At 40.0% G+C, this 17,394-nt stretch overlaps 2 protein-coding genes across 4 annotated transcripts; one reads left to right on the forward strand and one right to left on the reverse strand.

Annotated features, from left to right (window-relative positions):
- Window positions 1-58: 58 nt before the first annotated feature.
- ampd1 (adenosine monophosphate deaminase 1 (isoform M)) lies at window positions 59-9,478 on the reverse strand. Of its 3 annotated transcripts, XM_026153204.1 has the most exons (17): window positions 9,335-9,478; window positions 8,081-8,089; window positions 7,143-7,151; window positions 6,330-6,495; window positions 5,997-6,141; window positions 4,898-5,063; window positions 4,588-4,807; window positions 4,291-4,420; window positions 3,771-3,965; window positions 2,825-2,956; window positions 2,516-2,679; window positions 2,181-2,307; window positions 1,876-2,039; window positions 1,575-1,695; window positions 981-1,154; window positions 638-748; window positions 59-452 (listed from the first exon to the last, which is right to left on the reverse strand). In XM_026153204.1, exons 1-17 carry the CDS (start codon window positions 9,354-9,356, stop codon window positions 297-299), a joined length of 2,211 nt encoding a protein of 736 aa, XP_026008989.1. In that variant the 5' UTR covers window positions 9,357-9,478; the 3' UTR covers window positions 59-296. The 3 variants fall into 3 exon arrangements, with proteins under 3 accessions (XP_026008989.1, XP_026008990.1, XP_026008991.1); XM_026153205.1 differs by lacking the exon at window positions 8,081-8,089; XM_026153206.1 differs by lacking the exons at window positions 7,143-7,151; window positions 8,081-8,089.
- Window positions 9,479-13,887: 4,409 nt separating this feature from the next.
- On the forward strand, window positions 13,888-17,354 carry rassf11 (Ras association domain family member 11). Its single transcript, XM_026153217.1, has one exon. The coding sequence runs from the start codon at window positions 14,548-14,550 to the stop codon at window positions 15,811-15,813; it is 1,266 nt and encodes a 421-aa protein (XP_026009002.1). The 5' UTR covers window positions 13,888-14,547; the 3' UTR covers window positions 15,814-17,354.
- Window positions 17,355-17,394: the final 40 nt, after the last annotated feature.

Consider the following 17,394-nt stretch of genomic DNA (forward strand, 5'->3'; position numbering starts at 1 on the left):
CAACACAGTAGGACAAGATCTTCCTGTCGGGTAAACAATTTGGCAACGACCACAGAAATGCAATTGCACCGTTTATTTCCTTCCATTCTTATACACGTTTCTCCAACTGAAAAAAACATACTGTAATGTGCAAGTCACAGATGTGCAGATTGTAAAAGCATTTCTTCCTTTAATAGAGAGAACATCTGTATTTTAAATGGTCAGCTTCTTTGAGATTCCACTGCGATTAACAAACGTAGAAACTTTTCCATATCACAAAAGAGAGTAGTGTCTAAGTAAGGGTGGGTCCGGTCGGTTTACTCAGACTTCAAGCCCTCCTTGATGAGGTTGAGCTCGTAGCACAAGGTCTCATAGCGGTACGCCATACGGATCTGAGGCACGTTGGTTTTGCGGATGTCGTTGCCCTCTGGACCCTCTTTGAGGTAATCCTTACCCAGGAAGTGGCACTTCTCCTACAGCGCAAAAAGAACCCCACAAAGAAATGTTTTAACTGGCAATTACAGTCAAAGTTCTTCAAACCACCTTTGGTAGTTCTCACTATAGTGTCACTAAGAATATATGTATTTTGTAATGTTCTCTTGGCTCTTGTTATTCTCTTTGACCCAAGTACAGACTTGTAGGTGTGTGTCTGTTTTACCTCATCAGAGAGGGCGCTCTGAAGCACGCTGTTCCTGGCAATCTCACACATGTCACAGGTGCTGAGCTTGAACACCTGAGCTGCAATGGCATATTCTTCCATTAGAGGTTCCTGTGGACATTAAAAAAAAAAAAACAAGACTGATATTACTGAATACTCCTGCTTCAACTTGAGATCATATGAAATGGATTGCATTAAAAAAAATTGCACACAACACCAATTTATCTGATTTACAGAATGTGTTTATCATCAATGCTGACCATCTCTGTCCATCTACATATTAAACAATAAACAGCACAACAGGCTGCGTGTATTTGTCTATGTTGTCACCAAAGGCTCAGACCTTGGTGTAGTGGAACTGCATGGGGTCATCGGTGGACAGAGACACCACCAAGCCTTTCTTATGGAACTCAAGCAGCGGGTTCTTGGCATACTCAAGGAACAAGCTATTGTTGCTCAGTGGGGACATGGCGATCGGGATCTGGGTCAAGACATACAGGTACTGCAGCACGGGGCTCTGTTTGTGAAGGGTTGAGGGGAAAACAGTGACTTTACAAGCTTCATATTTTTAACAAATATAACAACACAAAATATAAATAGGCAATAATCAATGTTTTAACTTGCTCACAAGAATCATGCCAAATCTGAAATTGAACTTTACACTTCAATACTAGAATTACATGTCAGTTGTATCATTGGCCACATTCAACTAAAGAGTTAGGCTGACTTAATCTATCACTGTTAACTTGTCAGACAGATATTATATAAAATGTGGTGTATAGGCAAACACATAAAAAAAAACATTTTCTACTTTGATTCGACTTATATTGTGTTTTAAGACTATTGTTATGGTTGCTTGGTCTGGCAATTGCCTGATCATGCATATGAATTAAAGTGCATTTTAAGGCAAATGAAATGCTGCATTCAGAGGACTGACCTTCTTGAGGTTAAGGCCATGAGAGATATTGTCAGCAGTCATGAATGCAGCCAGCAAGTGGGTTATGGCACCAGCCTCACCGCAGTGAGGCCTGAACATGAATGTGTTCATGCCCCTCTGTCTGGAGAGCAGAAGAACAGGAATGATACAACAGAAAGTAGCAGACATACTCAGACAAGAGTTAAATATATACTCACTGTAAATGTTTAGAGAAAATAATGATCTCTGACAAAGAAATCCGAGTGCTTCAATCCAATAGGATGAAAAAAGAAAAAGCATGTATGGAAATAGCATTACTCACTTGCGCAGCTGGTTGAGGGCAGCGATATTGGCATACATGTAGTAGATGTAGTAGGTGTAGGAGGGGTTTTTGGCGATGTCCCACTCCTCTGGTTTGGGGCTTTTAGTGGAGAACATGTGGCCACTGTGTTTGGACTCATCATCCACACTGTCAAAGCCTGTCACCTACACATTGAGTAGAAAACAATGGATTATCCCGGGATTATACCGTAGTATTCGGATTGAATCTTTTCTACAGCTATATCTTTATGTGTGGATTGGAAATCAAGGTTCAGCATGTATTTTTGTGTCTGAACAGTGACTCACATGCTTGAGGAAGATGCTTAGCTCAGGACTGGACTGTGGATCAATGGTGGCCTTGAACACAGGCAGGAAAATGTTCTCCAACATTTTGCCAAAGTGTGGCACAAAGTTTCTGCCTCTGAAGATGTCGCTGAGATAGAACATGGACAAATGGCATTATTTAAATGAAAATTTCATCCATTCTTGGTAGCAGTAGAGGTAGCTTTAGTATTTGAATGCATATTCTTTAATGCAGGCAAACAAAAAGAAAAAGCATGAAATGTATAAATGTAAGAGTTTTCCATCTCTCTGACAGTTTGGTGTGTTTATACAGAACAAAGAGAAGACTGAAAACTTACTAGATCCTAGGTATTTGAATCATCCATTTGAGGTTTGGGGAGTAAACCCTGTGCCTGACGAACCAGTTCGAGAGCTTGTTCCACTCGTTGGCGTTGCAGCCATAAATGGACAGACGGGGCTCAGCATACTGGTACCTGGCTTCCTCGAGATCACTGGCTACTTCCTGGTTTTCCCAAAGATCAAATCAAGCTCAAATCACCAGTTCAGTGTATAAAACTGAATATTAATAAAGTAGTTATAACAACCTTGATCTTCAGCTGCCACAGTGACAGTTATACAGTTTTACAGAGAAGTCGTTTGAAACTAACCTTGATGATAGTGGCAAAGTACTCTCCATTGATGTGATTCTCTGTCTTCAGGTACAGGTCACGCAGCTCACTGGCTCCTACTGGGTTGTACTTGGCGTTGAACTTATCGAAACGCTGGAACGTTTGTCTACCCTTCAGAGAAAGATACAAGATGATAATTTAGACCAAAGAAGTTATAAAACTGAACAGGCAACACGACACATTTGGTTTTAATAAAAGTGTTTGCTTTTATAGAATACAAACTTTTTGATATTTAAACATTTCCTCAAGAATTAGAAAAGAAGTTTATCCTATAGCCGAAACACTTGATGAATCCAAGGTCCACTACTGACAATGTGCCCCAAATTTTAATATGATCACTTAGATCAGATCTCTAATCCCTAAACCTAACCAAGGAAAAATGGCAGATTATCTTGGGTAAAAGAACGAAGGTTGAGGTACACAACGACGTGTGCCGCTGGTAACTTTTCTGGGCTGCTTTTCCTCATAACAGCCATCCTCCAAGAGTCTCTCCATTTAAACCAATGCATTGTAAGGGATTGTAACATCTAATCCTTTTACTGAATCTGATCCAGTTTTCAGGTTTTAGCAACGTGTGGCCTACAGAGGTGAGGCCACACGTTGCTCACCCAGCAGCAGTTTTTCCTGCACATTGGTCATCATGGTACAAGTCCTGGTAAATGGTAAATTTGGTAGCACTATAATCTTTATGTTCTATGTGTACAATCCTTTAAAGATAATATAAAACTGATGGTTTATCTTTCAATTATAATGTTTGGGGTTTTTTTTGTTATTATCTGACTATTACATATTTTTATTCTTATCTTGAACACTTAATGGCTTTCATGGAAATGTATCCTGTCAGTATGTGTGCCTTGTTACTTTACTATAATAAAAGTCTGTTATTAGTTGTTAGATTACTAAAAAAAAAAAAAAAAAAACCCACAGCGTGCACATCCAGTGAGTCCACAGTGAGGTCATATGGATGCAGGTTAAGGGACTGAAAGAGCTCCTTCATGGTGACCTCCTTCCCTTTGAGGTTGTGCACTACACGTTCAGCATCCACACGGTAAGACTTTTTGATAAAGCGCAGCAGGTGCTTCTGGTTCATGCAGGCAGCAGCATGGATGTGAGTGTCCACCTTGAAAGGAATAGAGATGGCAGGGTGATCAGTGAGGTTTTTGTTTGTGCAATGTAATACATGTGATCGGTCACAAGAGGGAGCTAAAGACACCACGAGCTGCACTGCAGCTGGAAGTAAGGAAGATGATAGAAAATGTGTGAAATGATCATGCACAACAAATAAATAGGACATTACTTAAACTCTACTACACATTCCAGTTAAAACCAGCACAAAGCTGTTGATAGTCACAGATTTCTGAAAAATCCTGCAACTGTGCTAATCACACTGGTATTTTATTTTATGTCACTTCACATTAAATTGACAGAAGGTTTAAAGCAACTACCTTTCTGCAATTGTAGAAGTCCCTGTGAGGGTTCTTCTTCACCTCTTTCATCTCCTCCATCTCATTCAGCATCTCATGCACATTAAACTTGGACATGAGAAACTTAAGACGGCGGTGAGTGTAAGTCTTTCTGCAAAATAAAGTGGAAATAATTGTGCTTTGATAGCACTTTCACCTAGGAAGAATTACAGCTAAATTACAAAAATGAGGAGAAATTGTGTTGGCACTTTTTGAAATCAGATGAATTTCAGTTCTAAAATCTAAAAACAGAGTAATGAGCACTTTTAAAGGACTCACGTTGGGCCCTGTGCAATAAGAGCGATGAGGAAGTTCATGTCATCGATAAAGGTATTGAGGTCTGGGTAGGGCATGTCCTTTGGCTGATGTTTGTCAGCAGCTGCAGCGTCATTGTACACATAAATCACACCATCCTTCATACGAGCAACATAGCCCAGATTCTTTGGCAGGTTCTTGACATCAAAGGGGTCTTCCCCTTCCTTTGGAGGACTTGTGAAGACTGAGGATAGATGCGACATATAATTAAGTACACATCTTCTACATAAGATCATTTCAAATCATGCTAACCCTGATCTCCTTTTATTATCACCTGGCTCCAATTGTTCTTCCGGTCTGAAAGATTCTCCTTCAGTCTGACGCAGGTACTGGGAGGCTGTTCTTGGGAAGCGCTGGAAGGCCAGTCGCATGTACTTCTCCCTGATGGTTAAAGCACGGTACAGACCCCTGCATGCCAGCTCAAAGTCATCCATGGTCACCTGAATAGCACATACGAGAGATAACAGTAAACTGTTAAACAATGTGGAATTAATGAAACACATTAGCCCTGTGTCAGACTGGCTTCCTGTCCAGGTTGGCCTATAACAGCTGGGATGAGCTCCAGCACCCCTGCGACCCTAAACTGGATAAACTGGATGGATGGATGAAGCAGATGGATACTATACTGTTAAAACAAATTTAAGTACTAGAACTTTTTATTTGCTCCAATCTCATCTCAATGGCAATTTTTTTTTAAAAAGAGTATATATTACACAATCAGTCATTTGCTCTGTGTAATGTTAACACAACATGTTACATATGCAGTGAACAAACCTTTATCTTAACAAATGTGAGGCCCAAAGTTAAAGCAAAGTCACTTCCTCCAAAGTTTTCTCTCGCTCTACTGTAAATGTCAAACCAACGGTGGTGAAACCTGAAACTTTAGCATACTCTCACATGAGCTCCACTCATGGCCTTTCATAGTGGGAGGTAGCCTGTGAGGACACTCACGCACTAACAAAATATAGTCAGTGAAATTTATACTCACCACTTGTCACATTCATGTCTGCTTGACCCAGTTTGAATGTGCTACAGGTAGTTTCAATTTTAAAGCTATCAATACCAATTCAAACCCAATTCAGGAGTCGCTGCAATTGAAAAGCCAGTCTGATTGAAATGCATGTCAGTCTTACCAAGCATTTGTGAATAGTGCTTAATAAACTACTTTCTTTTAAAATTCAGTTCATGCTATAACTTTTATAAGCTTTAAAGACTTTTACCTTGTCGCACCCAGAACCACCCCTCCGAGTGACATCACAACGTGCTAATACACTGTGAAGTTACACCACTGGACGAAGGTGTTATTTATGGTTGACCTCAAAGTGTAACATAAGAAGTTTAATGTTTTTTAATTATGCGAAAATAAACAGTACCCCAGCAGCATAGTCTCCAATGACAGCCACTCTCTGGAAGTCAGGCACTTCCAGATAGGTGGGCGTGTCCACTTCCACTGACACTACAGTAGCAGCTGCCTGGGAAGCACCCGTGGGCACGGCCATGGTACGGGAGCGCTTCTTGCTGTGGAAGATGAGATAGTGAAGTCTGACTTAATTTTTCTGTCAAAATTGATCAAATATTTGTTGTTACTACTAAGCAAATTTCCCCCATTAAATAATAAAGTTGTGTAATGATTTTTTGTCGTTGTGGTTCTTTCAGGAAGCAAATCATGATTTTGTAGCATCACTATTCAAAATCTTCCATCTCACCGTTTCTGCTCATCATCATCAGTGTGCAGATGGTGGGCCATCTCATGATGGATGATGGGACAGTCCTCAGCCACATCAAACATGGAGATTTCATCGCGGATCGTTTCGTCTTTGGTCTCAGAAGCAAAGACCTGCTCTGCGAAGGCCCTCATCTTGTCATCGGTCTCTGTGATGCGCACAGAAAGTTCAAGTAACAGAAACGCATTCCGTTCATATAACACCATGCAACATCGAACTAAACTAGGCGGGCCACATTCAGGATTGCCTACTATGATCTACATTACAAAATGAAAAAATTTTAAGGAGGAAAATCTTGGACATGATGTACTGCATTGCATTGCATTCACAGCATATTCCTCAATGATGTGTACAGGCTCCAGCACAAGCATACATGGCAACAGTCACTACAACTGGGAAACTCTGACCTCCAGTATAGCCTGCAACAATCATGCATATTGAGGGACTACACTGATGAAGCACTCCAGGTCCACTTCTCTTTATAATTGCGTAATTGCACCTAATCCGCCACAGTGTAAGTGGCTTTTTATTCTTGTTTTTGATGAAAATATGCTAAAAAATATATACGCACACGCAAAGATTAATGCAAGCACACACAAAAATGAGACAGTGACAATGCAAAGCCTTTGTAGCTCTATTTAACAACCCACTGTGTACAAAAATACTCTCTAGACCAACTCTACTTTTTTACATGCACTTGCAAGAGCCAACACATTCTCCTCTAAGGTGACATCTCTAGCATAGAGTTTGATACTGAAGTGACTTTGGCTTCCATTCGCCATTCTCCATACTTACTCTGTTGACCTGATATACCCAGCAAGAGAGAGAGATGCATCATGGGGAATAAAACCCAGAAAAGAAAGTGTTAGGAAAAGCATTGGTTAGATAATATTATGCAGAAGGTTATACATGAATAAACCCCAAACACTTTATCGTTATCCACAGTACGTTGATATCAAGTTGTGTAATATAAAAGCCTATATATATATATATATTTATATAAATAAAACAACATAGATTAGAAAATGCATGCAGTAGCAAACCTTGCACACATGAATAATGAAATTAAATGTTGGACTACTTGTGATAAATGGGTAAGTGACATTAATGTAAGGCACAGTGTGAGGATGTGTATGGATTGGACACATGGCTGTTAAAATTGATTAAGTGTTGCAACTGAATGAAATGCAGGAGCTGGACAAAAAACTGCTGACCACATCTTCAAAATACACACAGAGATTGTTTCATTGTGTCTCTGCTCCCAGTGGAGCAACATGTTTCAACTAAAATGTGCAGTATGGTCATGCATATAAGGATGCACTAACTGTGTGGCCCTGGGATATGCTGTCTGTACCAAACGGTTTGATTGTCACCTAAAGTTCTTGATATGTGCATCGCTGTATGTTAAGCTTTTCGTGGTGGCAAAAAGTCATTTATTAATGCAGATGTTCACTTTCAGTTGAGTCCTCATGGATCAAGCTGTTTGTGGAGAACTGATATTGAATGTGAACAGTTTATTAATAAATGCTGTCAATTTGCACTTTATCCCATCATTTCCTTTTTTGTGTTCATTCGCAAAAAAAAACAAAAAACATCAGAAAAGGTTGCTTTCAAATAAAAAAATGCAGGTTTGGTGATGTGACTGCCTCACAACTAGGCAGTAAACCATGCATTTTGAAATACTTGAATCTGTATTTCAAATTCCCTAATTCATTTCCCATCTAGATACTTACTTCCTCCCTCTGGTGAAAAAGCAAAAAAATCCCAGTCGGGGTGGGACAGTCCAGGTTAAAGGGGAAACAAAACATGCCTGGTTATATCTCAGAACAACAATAACAATGAAATAAGTGTGTTAAACAATTGATGAAAAAAAATCATCCATAGTGGCTCGTGGAGCAGGTGAGGTCTCCCGGAAAACTGCATAATACTCCTATCGCCATAGCTAAATATCACCTTTAGTAAACTGAATTATTGGTTCAATCATTTCCACATTATTTGTCACTCAACTTTGTCTGTGGCTGATCAATAGGTCTTAAAATCAGTCATATTTTACCGCATTAATTGTTGCAAAATAATTTGCAACAAGTATTTTTAATTGAAAAGTTGTACTAATTAACACAACTTAATTCTATTAGCTGTGAAGTCAAACCTGTCTGCAGGTGGTCAGGCTTCAGCACTTCATCTTTTCACCTTTTGAAAGACTCTTGCATAATGTAACTGGCCGGTTGCCCTGTGCCTGGTGAAGGCAGGCCTAAAATTAGCAACTATTACTGCAGCATTCAAAATAGTATTAATGACAGAGATTTTCTGTGGTGGGCATGTACTACAAGAAGGATCACAATGAAAGTACAAACCTAGAAAAATTATCTGGATGGCAAACACAATCTCTGTGAACATGATGACAAATAGCATTCATCGTATTTCCTTTCCTGCTATTTTCACTGTTGATAGTAAACCACAGGTGCATTACCAAAAGCTGATACACACCCCTGTAGTACAATACCAACGACTATATACCGCATGCTTAAAATAGATCTTATAGATATAGAATTGTATTAAATGAATTGTGCATATTAACACTAGTTAGCTAGTGTTATGCAGACACAGATCACTATCTCACGCTGGACGTATGTGCATTTTTAACCCCAGTGAAGCTGCCATTAAAGCTGTCACTGCCACCCATAAGGAAGATACCCCTGGAATGGCACTGCTAAACAAATGTGGATTTATTGCCTAAACAGTTGTTTATACTACATGCTGCACAGAAAAGTGTGACCAGTGTAATATAAAATCAGCACATCACTTCATCTCAGTCGGGCAGTAGGGGGACATCTTTGTCACCCTTCTGTCTTCTACTGGTTAAGAAATTCCATGAAATGATAGCACCACTGGTGAAGACTTTGTTCATTTCTTTAAAAAAATCTCCAAACCTCCCCTCTGTTAGTGTAGTATATATGAAGTCCCTGTTTCATTTTGCCCAAACTGACCTGGAACCAAAACTTTCGGCATGGTGATGGTCTTCAGTTAAACTATCCTGAGGACTGGTAGCGGGTGGTCAGGCACTGGACCACTGTAGTTGGGAAGTGTGGAGCCCCGTGCTTGCTCTGGGCAATATTAAGCACCCTCTGCTCAACTGTAACCAGAACCCGCTGTGGCCACATGAAACATGCCATGATGTAATGTGGAACTCATATGTGTCTAGATCTATTTTAAGTCATCTGTGTGCATACAGGACCCCCCCCCCCCGGCTGGCATAGTGTTTTGACAAACTGACAGGTATTTGCATACATGGGGACTCATCTTATGAAACACCATGATAGCTGCATGAGTTGCTGTGAACATGGTAGGTGGTACATAAGATGGGCTGACTTATAAACCACTTCTTTGCATAAATTATAATTAGCGAGGAAGTAGAAGAAGGAAATTAGAAGGAAGCTCACACCCACATTGCCCTGTCTGCACTGTTAGTGTTCCATCATTAGGTGGTAGAGACAATAACATTCAACTTCACAACAAGGTGCTTCCTAGCACAACATCATGGCTGTGCAGATGACAGTCAGCTCTTGTCTCTGGATTTTACATCTCTATCCTGTTGCTGAAGGATCCCATGCATTTGTCAGATTCTGTGTGGACTTCTGTAATAGCGTCTTATTGAAATAATAAGCCACAAGTAAAGTCAAGGACAGGCTGTGAAGTGCTCAAAACTCGCTATATCCTGGCAAGAGATCACTCCTACTCTCGGCACTCTACATAGCTCCCAAAGTCCTGCCTTAAATTCAGTCATTCTTCTCACTTACAAGTCCCTTCACACTCCTGCCCCTCAGTACTTCTCTGATTTCCATCACTTCTAAATCCCTTCCCATAATCTTCGATCCCCAGTCACTGCTGGACAGGTGTTCATTCTGCTCACCGGCTGGCAGACTCTGAGGGACATAGCTATCTGAAGTCCCCCCCCCCCCTCCATTCAGAGATGCTGAAACCCTAATACAACCTAGCATTTGGTCTTACCCACAAATTCTTCCTCATTTGATTTCAAAAGTACTTTACACAAGCAACATTTTAAAGCTTTTAAAGCTATAAGGGCTGGACCAGTATTACTGAAATGCTTTTTAAATGAGAAAATGTGACATTGCTTAAAGAAACACAACACTTCACATCCAATTCAACTATTCAAATATTTCTCAGCAAAATCACCTTAGAGTCACGTGAAAAAGAACAAGCTAACCTCACTGAATGATTACCACCTTTAGCAGCAATAACGTGAGGTAACGCATCGCTATCTTAAGGTCCTGCCCCAGCATTTTGATCAGCTTGAAGCCTGTACTTGGACAGAGTATTGCATGGTATCACCTTTTAGGCATACCTTACGGGTGTACTTATTTTTCACAGGACTGCATATACATGTTTTAACCTGTGCACAATAATATGCGTTTAAGTAATCATATACAACCAAGCCTATTTTCTGAGCTAAAACTCATACAGATTTGGGTGTGCAGCTTCCAGTTGCTTTTGGCTTTCAAAAGAACGTGCTTTGAGCAGGAAACACATGAAAAACAGGCACAGCAGGTAACGGTTAAGATTTGCTAGGAGGCACTGGGTTTACAAAACAAATTTCCCACGTGTGGGACTAATAAAGGTTATCTTATCTTATCTTATCTTATGCAGCTTACTGTGGATTAAAAAAGTCAAAATAAAATAACAAAAAAAGTTTAACTGGGAGAAAAGCCTGGGGTCTCATTGTAATTCATGAAATGAAAATATTCCAGTGCTTCCTTGGGATAAATTCTTTCAGTTGTCATTGCTGTTGAAGTTTTCTAATGTAGTTTTACTGCTTTATCAAAAATTTAATTCCATTTAACTCTAAAGCTTTTGACAGAATCAGACAAAATAAAAATGAATCTATCTGGAGGGCTAAATACTGCAGAATAGCAGGATATATTATGAAAATATATGAAGTTGATTTGTGTTGCACACGCTCCCATTTCCCGATGTCTGTGCACTGGAAGACACAAACCAACAAGCCATCTATTTTTAGGGAATGTGATTCTAAATGTCAAGGTTCCTCTTACTAGTTAAAGAGATCAAGTTAGACGTGGGCAGTCAGTCAGTTCAGACTTTGGGAATTAAAATGCCAGAATGGGAATGTTTAAATTATTAAAGGTGAATTAAGGATTTTTTAAAAATCATTTAAAATAGGGCACAAATTTCACAAAAATACCTTTCAAGTATTTAAACTTCACAATCTTGTTTTACATTTCCTTGTAATTGTAACGACAGGTTTCTTCTACTATTAACTTAAACAGAAGAGATCTGTTTAATCCTCTCAAACTTTAGCTGGTGTGCCCAATTTGCACAAAAATGCTAACTAAAGTGTTACAGCTACATGCCTCAGTAGGAAAAATCAGTGCTTCCTGCTCAAATGCCACAAGGAACAGAGTGTATCGATCTGCCACGTGAGAGTGAACTTCAAGGATAAACAGCTAAAATGACTGATTCAAGAATTTCGTCTTTCCAGAGAGATCTACACTCTTCAATATGAACCTGAGAGGTTATTGGCGGCTGTAGCCTAAATGTGATTTAGACAGGCAGGAGGGAGCAGAGTGTCCAAGTTTGTCCATCTCATATTACTCCTATCATCATCATCCAAACTGCCAGACACTACCAAATAACAACAGGTGTCACAGTGTCCGGCTCCCGCTCTACAGGCGTTCTTTGGATCTGGCCATGCAGCAGTTTCCTGTGATTTCCACATTTCCCCTTAGTTTTGGGGATATATTGTAGGAGATTTTAAGAAACACCAAAGCACGAGTGTAAACTGTAAATGTAGCACACAAACAACCGAGTGATTCCTATGGATAAATAGTCCAAATTGGTGTTACATGATGTTTGGGATTGAACATTCCTAAGTGCAATGTTAACACAGTTCTGCCTATAGTTCCTCTAAATGAATAAAGTCTTCCCAGCCTCTACAGGATGTTCATCTGCTCCTCTGAAAGCTGCAGGGAGACTTCTGCATAAATAAAGGCCACTGAGTCTAAATGTACCAAGAACAAGATTAAACTTGTTCTTCTTAAAAAAAAAAGTTCTGGTGCACAAGAAAGAGTCTGCTCTTTGCTCACATTTGCTGGTGGAGGGCTGCAGTATGTTGTGTTTGGATTGTAATCACACTTCCTGCTTGAAAGATAAAGAGGAACACCCAGAGCTAACATCTACCGCTGGTGAAAACACACATCTGGATTCATGTTTGGATTTGTCCTAAAACATGGTGGGACTTTCATCTAGTCTGTAATTACGAATACACAAGATCAATTTTAAATAATAAATAATAAAAGCAAATGCCAATACTGAGTGCATGCACAATACAACACAGCATATAGTCGAAACGCGAAGTCTAGAAATATGTGTTTCATTTCATTTTAATGTTACTACGAGCATGTTGCCCGGGGCAACGTGTCAAGGTTTATATCGCTAAACATTTAGTAATATAGATCTGGTTTTTCTGTGTTTTCCTTTTTTAGTGGAAAGATGCAAGAAGGGTGGGATCAGAAAGTTTCCCCCAGTGATGTGTTCAGGAATTTTAATTGGTCTTAATTGCTGTACTATTCCTCCCCACCAGAACATTCACTTCCCCAGAACAAACGTGTGCGAGCATCTGTGCTGCAGACAGGACAAAGAGGTAAGTCTCTACAAGATTTTGCCATGGATTTTCTGTAGCAAGTGCCCCTTTTCTGTTATTATTTATTTACTTATTTAATTACCAGAATATTCCAGTTATGCAGACGATCTTAGTTAGAAAGGGTCTCGAAAGACTTTCTTAGATGGATCAGTTGGTTGTTTTGACACCACATTTAGTCTATATAATAATAATTCTTATTATTTTTAAGATGTTTCCTATTACATGACCTCCTAAGCCCTCCAAATCCTAGCAAGACTTTATAAAGTCCATGTCAGCTGACTCTACTAAACTGACTTCTACCCCATGACCTTCTACTACCAATAAATGAATCACTTAAGCTGAAACTTTAGTAGCCCACCCCTGTGCACTGGGTTTATTCTTAATCAGTGTAACTCACTGCATGCAGCCTACTTCAAAATGTTATAGACTCTAACATACATGCAATAAGAGACACGTTTTGCTACTACCCCGAATTAACTTTCTGGGACTCATATTCCCAAGGCAGTTTCTGATATAATACAGATTTGAGCTACACCATCTCTCCATAGAGACATCTGTGACTGACCAGAGCCTGACATACCAGTGTAAATGCCTTCAACTCCTTAACTGCACGCAGAAGCCTTTTCCTGTAATGAGAATCCTCTTCCTGGATATCTGAAGTCCTTTTTTTTTTTTAAGATAGAAAGGAAAAGAAAAATCAGAACTATCTTTGATGGATTCCATCCTTAGTAGCAAATGTTGATCAGCTATTTCTGAATGACCGCCAGCGAGTAGACCATGACAGTAGAGATTGAATTGTTTGGGCCACTGTGCTTTTCTGCCTGATCATCAGCCAGATAAGTGTGCATAGATACAGGTGTAACGTACATGTTTTGGGGTTTGTGGCCCTGTGTTATGGTTTGGGATTCTAAATAGCACTGAAACAACTGACATTGTGGGAATGTGCTAATACTGATCCATGTGCTATTCCGCACCCCTCGCCCCCATCATCTTTCTTATTTTGCTCTTTCTGCTATCCTGAAAGAAAAGGCATGAAAGAAAGGTATCTACACTGTTTGCCATTTTATTCACCGTGGTGCGTAACTCTGCTATTTTGTCAAAGCCCTGAGGCTTGACTTACACATGATGGGCAGACAGATTACAGTGAATGTTAATGAGGGTTATTTAGCTGTCTCCACCACTTCCCCTAACACAGACAACAGGATACTCTGGTCAGTGTGCCACACGCTTTTAATCTCTTCTCTTTTTTTTGGGTGGGCAGATCCAAGACTGGACAGAATGGAAGTGAAGGTTTTTGTGGATGGTATCCCACGGGTGGTATGTGGAGTAACAAGGGAAACGACATGCCAAGAAGTGGTCCTAGTGCTGGCTCAAGCATTGGGTGCGTACACAGCATGCTGGACATTTTCTACTTGGTGATAAAGGTTATTTTGATATGCTGACGAATCCTCATTCTTTGCTTGTTCTTTAGGTCAACCCGGACGTTACACGTTACGGGAGAAATTTAAAGACTTTGAGCGGTGCATGACACCCGAGGAACGTCTTCTGGAGACCCTGGAGAGGTACGGTGAGCAGTCCAAGGAGGTCCAGCTCAGTCTATTCCGCAGAGGAGCATCTGTTTTGGATGAAATGGGCAAAGCAAAAGTAGGACGATATCAACCATGTCTGCCATTAAGGAAGAAAGATGTAGGTTCCAGAATGAGGAGGAGTAGTGGCTCCCTGAGCCTGCATCGCCAAAGCTTGCCAATGTTATCCTGCTTAAGGGAAGAAGGTGAGAAAAAGCAAGAAGACCTGAAAAGGCCAAAAAGAAAGTCTCTGACACTCATGGAGGAGGCCTGGGACTGGCTGGAAAGTCTGGGGAAAGGAAAGGTCTATAGCACTGCCCATGATAAGGAAAGCAGTAAGTCGGATAAAAGGAACCGTATCTCTTTGGATTTCTCACTCACTGTGGAAAAAGATAACTCTGGTAGCATTAGCAGAGGCAAAGGGAAAGGTCAAAAAGCTTTGAAGTCAGAACTGGACCATCAAACCTCCTGCTGCATAGGAAATCAGACAAGGGGTAAAGAAAGCAAACACTCTAAAAAAACAAATGAGGCAAAATCCAACCTGTGTGGTTCAACTGCTGCCAGGACCGAGGAGGAGAAAAATACTCTCAGAGAAACCATAATATGTCAGCTCAAGTCCTTGCAGGACCTACAGGCCCAGATAACACGTATAGACAGGCAGATTTTTGACCTTGAGGAACGTCAAAGGGCCAGAATCACTGAACAGGAAGCACAAGAGATGATAGTGGAAGAAGAGATGGAGCAGATCAGGTTTTGGGAAAACGAGTTACAATCAGAGGAAGGTTACGAGAAGGATTTGCAGTATCAGTTCCTCGAGATGAGAGCGAAGGCCGTGGAGTGCAAGACTAAACTGGAGGAGTACAAGTGCAAAATGCAGCGGCTTGATTTTTTCAGAGGTGCCGCTCAAGAAGATTCTGAGACTGCTTCAAAACTAAACTCAAATTGTGCCAGTGAAATTCACGCCGTCTCGGCCCAGGATGACAATCTGGAGCAATCCAGTGCAGATGGGAGTGTAAATGTCAACAGGAAGTTCTTGCCCAGAGAAGACACCAGCCATCCAGCTCTAGTTCATCCAAACCAAATAAAGGAGCGACGGCCCACTGGACCCACTGAGCTAAGGGAGTGGTGGACACGCTGGTCAGAAGCCCATAGATCTCAATCGCAGACTCAGAAGGTGATTCACCGTTCTGAGCTCACTATATATTTGAGCAGCACCAAGGTTTAGAATCAATGTCCTGGCGTTAAAAGACAATGATCCTTCACACTTTCCATTCCAAATTTATTACCAGTGCTTACTGCATGTTCTGGGCTGGGATAAAGCCCTTCAGCAAGTATTGAACTTTAATTGTTCCTCAGCTTATTTACCTTCAGTGGAAGAGACCAGTTTAGTTTTATTTCACATTTGACTTCCTCTGTATTTTAGCACATCTGAAGTGTTTTTCATACTTAAACCTGCTCTGGTGCACCAATGAATAATTATACTGACTTCATAATATTCAAGCAAGCCAAACTGAAGACTGATTTGACATGTAGGACTAGACTGAAAGCTTTCTCTATGAATTTATCCTCACCATCAGCTGTCAGTGTACCCACACTGATTGACAATGCTGCTTTTGTTGCAACTGCTGTTTAACACCAGAATGCTTCTTGCCCTCAAGACAGTCATAATATTGTAGTTGGATTGTCCTACCAGCATCTTAAAATCTATACAGACACAACATTTACAGATTTAAATTTAGTGAAAAACATGGCTTTGTGGATCTTTGGTCATTCTTACTGGCAGATATGGAAAATTGCAGTGATCAATTTATTTTCCACTCGCTACAGGGAACGTAGCACCACAAATACATCGATGTCTTATTTCTCTCTCATTTGTAACTGTGTTGGTGTGACATCTTGACCATTTTCCCCCCTCACATTTAAACCTGACTTCCCTCTTCATCAAATGCAACCATTCTGAGATTTAACAGACATCACCAGGCTACAACAGCTGATAGTGGAATCAAAGACAACACTGAATATAAAACATGTTTTATCAAATGTAGTTTTATTAACTGATTACTTATGCATGTCTTTCTCACAACTAGCCAATGTCAGACAAATTGCTCTATATAATAAAATGAACTTCACAAGCATTTATTTTGCTTTCAAGTTGTTTTATTCAGTCTCAAAGAACACCTACAGGCTTCCTCTGAAAAGAAAACAGAACAGCTCGTGAATTTCATAAAATTTTAATTCAATTGTCTCATTCAAGAACATTAACAAAAGTACATGAGAACCTCTGTACGTGGTTCAACTGAAACCCGGTGATCTCCAGAGAAATTAATTTTGACTGTAACTTAACGTGCAGAGGCACAACAGCTCATCTCCAGAGTGCACAAGCTGATCTCCTGATTTCTAATGTAGTTTTTCTTAAAAACTGAATTTCTAATACTTCACCCCTTTTCCTTTAAGTTACATTGGTTGTGTTATATTTGAAGTTTCCAAATTCCACTTTAAAAAAAAAAAGAAAAAGAAAAAAAGCAGCACACATTACGTATAGTATACGTCAACCCACAGGTTTGGGATGCATATCAGTATTTTTCCTACTTTAAGAGAAAGCCACCCTAAGATTGTTCTGAATATTTTGGCGGTTGGCTGGGATCAGAGGACACATCTAAATTTTTATTTTTTATTTTTATGTTTATTTCATTTTGCTTTCAGTTTTTAGGCACCTTATTCTTAATATTAGCAGATTAAGTTTCGATGGAGGAAAAAAAAAAAAAAAAAAAAAAAAAAAAAAAAAAAAAAACCCCAAGAAAATTAT

Source organism: Astatotilapia calliptera, chromosome 20, assembly GCF_900246225.1.
Source record: "Astatotilapia calliptera chromosome 20, fAstCal1.2, whole genome shotgun sequence".
Classification (NCBI taxonomy): domain Eukaryota; kingdom Metazoa; phylum Chordata; class Actinopteri; order Cichliformes; family Cichlidae; genus Astatotilapia; species Astatotilapia calliptera.

Coding starts and splice junctions, on each gene's coding strand:
- ampd1 (XM_026153204.1), bottom strand. CDS start 9,356: ATGCCGAAAGTTTTGGTTCCAG. Junction 4,808..4,897: donor GGAAGAACAATTGGAGCCAG/GTGATAATAAAA, acceptor ATCTATCCTCAG/TCTTCACAAGTCCTCCAAAG. Junction 4,421..4,587: donor CTTATTGCACAGGGCCCAAC/GTGAGTCCTTTA, acceptor TTTATTTTGCAG/AAAGACTTACACTCACCGCC.
- rassf11 (XM_026153217.1), top strand. CDS start 14,548: ATGACACCCGAGGAACGTCTTCTGGAGACCCTGGAGAGGTACGGTGAG.